The 3,229-nt window shown below is 37.7% G+C and overlaps 1 protein-coding gene across 1 annotated transcript; it reads left to right on the forward strand.

The window, feature by feature from the left end:
• Positions 1–825: 825 nt before the first annotated feature.
• Positions 826–2,763, forward strand: LOC106088575 (serine protease inhibitor 42Dd-like). Its single transcript, XM_013254156.2, has 5 exons — positions 826–838; positions 897–1,819; positions 1,891–2,029; positions 2,091–2,158; positions 2,617–2,763. The coding sequence occupies exons 1-5, from the start codon at positions 826–828 to the stop codon at positions 2,761–2,763; spliced, it is 1,290 nt and encodes a 429-aa protein (XP_013109610.2).
• The last annotated feature ends 466 nt before the right edge of the window (positions 2,764–3,229 follow it).

Genomic DNA, 3,229 nt, shown 5'->3' on the forward strand with positions numbered 1-3,229 from the left:
TTCAAACAAATATTTTCGATTTTAACCCCTTTCGTTGACATCCGAACTTCCCCATATATGATGATGTCCATTAGCATCAGTTCCTACAATGAGACCTTCTTCCCTGCAGAAGCGGCTTCAACCAGCAAATTAAGGTTTAAAGGCGGCATCTCTGAATCGTGTGTCATATATAGGGAAGTCAGCCAGCCACTAATGAGACTTATTTATTTCAAGGCTGGAATCTTCAGTGCTTAGCGACGGAAGAAGGAACATATTTAGACTAATCTTTTCAAGAATATAGGCTCTATGTGTCCCATTCCCCGTACCCTTGAGTAGTTTAAATACCGAAATTCTTAGTCCGCGAACCATTCCTTCACATGGTTCCTGGATAAGAACCACTTCAAATCCCCTACGCCATCAGGAGGACCTTTAGTGCCACCGAAGCGACCTTACAATGGTGGAGATTTATCTGTAGAAATCGGACCATAGCCAGGAATCAGAACTACCACCACAGTTACGATTCCTCCATAAATGCTTTACTAGCTGCTTTTGACGAAGTACTTTCTGAGTTTCTTGCTTCCTCTCTGGCGGGGATTATATACGATTATCTAAATAGTTTTAGTTCAATTTATTTATTGTTATTTTTAGAACTTCATGCTTGCACTTTATGTCAAAACTTAGACAAACTTTGGTTGGCAAACACCAAAAAGGTCAAAACTATGATAACACCGATTTGGCGAGCTATAGAAGAAAAATATGGAAGATTTGACTACAAATAAAAAATGCTGGCACTATTAGGAAGATGCTTAGTGCTAGACAAACAACGGCCTAATACTTGTCTTAATAATGGGAATTAAAAGTAAGTTTGATTAAAAGATTTTTTATATAAAGCTATAAAACATTTCACATGCTTTCAGCAATACCTTGCTGGGTGCTTCTTTTATGGAACCTACTTCTCTGTTCCGTATGCTCTTCACCCACAACCAATGAGTCGCAATTCTATAATGGCTTGGAGTCATTCAACAATAATCTTTTCGGTGAAATTTTCAAATCATATGGGGCCCAGAACCTTATATTCTCTCCCTTTTCTATACAAACCTGTATGGCCATGGCCAGTTTTGGTGCTGCTGGAAAAACTGCCGTTGATCTACAAAAAGGTCTTGGCTTTAATGGCCAACCCTTGGAAAGTGTGGCGGACAACTTCCACTCCATCTTGGCCAAATATGCCGAAAGCGACATTTTGAAAATAGCCAATAAATTCTATATCATGGATGGCTATCAAGTGAAAGATAACTTCAATGATGTATTGACCAACAAATTTCTCTCAAAGGCTGAAAATATTGACTTCCGAAAAAGCGACAGAGCTATGGAAATCATCAATAACTGGGTCAAGTCGAAAACAGAAAATGCCATTACAGATCTTGTGAAACCAGGAGTTTTAAACAGCGATACTCGTTTGTTTTTGCTCAGTGCCATACACTTTGATGGAAGCTGGGTACGCCCCTTTGATCCTGAAAACACCAAAGAGGGTGACTTTTACACTGACCAAACACATAGCATCAAATTGCAAATGATGTTCAAACGTGGACGTGCCATATATGGTTGGTTTGAGGATTTGGAAGCCTCAGCAGTACGTTTGCCCTATGCTAATTCCGATCTATCCTTACTCATTATACTGCCCAATGCACGCACTGGTTTATCGTCATTGTTGACAAAACTTAAGTTCGTTTGTATGCAATATCTAACACTACAAATGAAACAAAGATCGGGTTCTATTCACATAACACTACCAAAATTCAAGGCTGAATTGGATTTGGAATTAAATGAAGTTCTAAGCAAGGTATTTAGGAAAATACGAAACTGTGTTTTTATGATTTTTTTTTGTGGCACTATAATTTTTTCCGTTTTCAGATGGGTCTAGACAGCATGTTCTCCAATGCTGATTTCAGCAATATGTTCGATAGCCCTGAACATATTGCCATTGGTAAAGTTCTCCACAAGGCTGTCATTGAGGTGAATGAGGTGGGAACCAAGGCATCAGCTAGTACAGGTATAAACATCTTTCTGGGCACATTATTTACAAGTTGACTAACTCTTTACTTAATTTTCAGGCTTACAGCATGTGGCTTATTCTAGCCCTGTAAAATTCACCGCTGATCACCCATTCTACTATGCTATCGTAAATGAGAACTCAATTCCACTGTTCGAGGGGACTTTTGTTGGAATTTAAAGTTAAGAGTGCATAAATTTCAATTGTAGTACTTTCATATGAATGAAATAAATTTTAAGTCTGAATAGGTGTGTTGACGTTAAAACTCTAATGGAAATTTGCTATGGAATTGACAAATTTGTCCCATCCGCTCCCGCCAAACACATATAGGCTTATTATCGAATAAATCACTCAGATGGATTTGGATCCAAACCCTTATAAGACCTGCTAAAGGGGGCAGATATCTCAACTTGGTGAAAATGATACTAAGGCGAATAAGGTGCGTGCTCAAGCAATTGAAACTAAAAGTTAGTGGATCTTTGTCATCGCAATTGTGGATTTCTGAATTGGTGAAACATTCAATGTATAGCACTTTTGGAAAGGCCTAATGTTACATTCCAATCACTATTAAAGTTGACTGTGTACAGCCTGGCTGTTATCGATTAAAACGAATTCAAACCAGTAAGGAAAAGCTAAAGTCCAGCGGAGCCGACTATATAATACCCCACACCACCGAGTCTACGTACATCACACTTATAACAAAGAATCCTATGTTGAGAATCGTCAGACTTTAATTTTGTATACACAGAAAAACATAACTCTTAAGAAAAACCAACTGCCAAATTTGTATGTGAAACTTTAAATTCTCTACGAATTTTAGCCTTGAATCCAAGACATTATTTGTTGAAGTACATAAGTAAGACTCTACAAGAGATTTGTCAAACAAAATTATTGAAATTTTGTGGATTTTCAACAAATTCTTTAGTTAGGGTAGTTGTTAAAATAGGTGTACTACCATGTATAGCACAAAACTCCCATGCCATTCATCACCAGGTTCGAGTTCCGCGGTCGGCCAAAAAAAAAAAACACCACCCGATACAAAGCACATGCAATGGCTGGTTAGATGGCTTTTTTCCTTGAAAAGAGTGCCTTTCAACAACAAATTTGTACTTTGGGTAGTTGAAATTCAAATAAATTGTTGCTGGAAAATTAACAAATTTCGTAGTTGTTTTTTCGACCAAAGTTGTTGTTTTCAAAATA

The sequence above is a fragment of the Stomoxys calcitrans genome, chromosome 5, assembly GCF_963082655.1.
Source record: "Stomoxys calcitrans chromosome 5, idStoCalc2.1, whole genome shotgun sequence".
Classification (NCBI taxonomy): domain Eukaryota; kingdom Metazoa; phylum Arthropoda; class Insecta; order Diptera; family Muscidae; genus Stomoxys; species Stomoxys calcitrans.

Coding starts and splice junctions, on each gene's coding strand:
- LOC106088575 (XM_013254156.2), top strand. Junction 1,820..1,890: donor TAAATGAAGTTCTAAGCAAG/GTATTTAGGAAA, acceptor TTCCGTTTTCAG/ATGGGTCTAGACAGCATGTT. Junction 2,159..2,616: donor ACCCATTCTACTATGCTATC/GTAAATGAGAAC, acceptor GACTGTGTACAG/CCTGGCTGTTATCGATTAAA.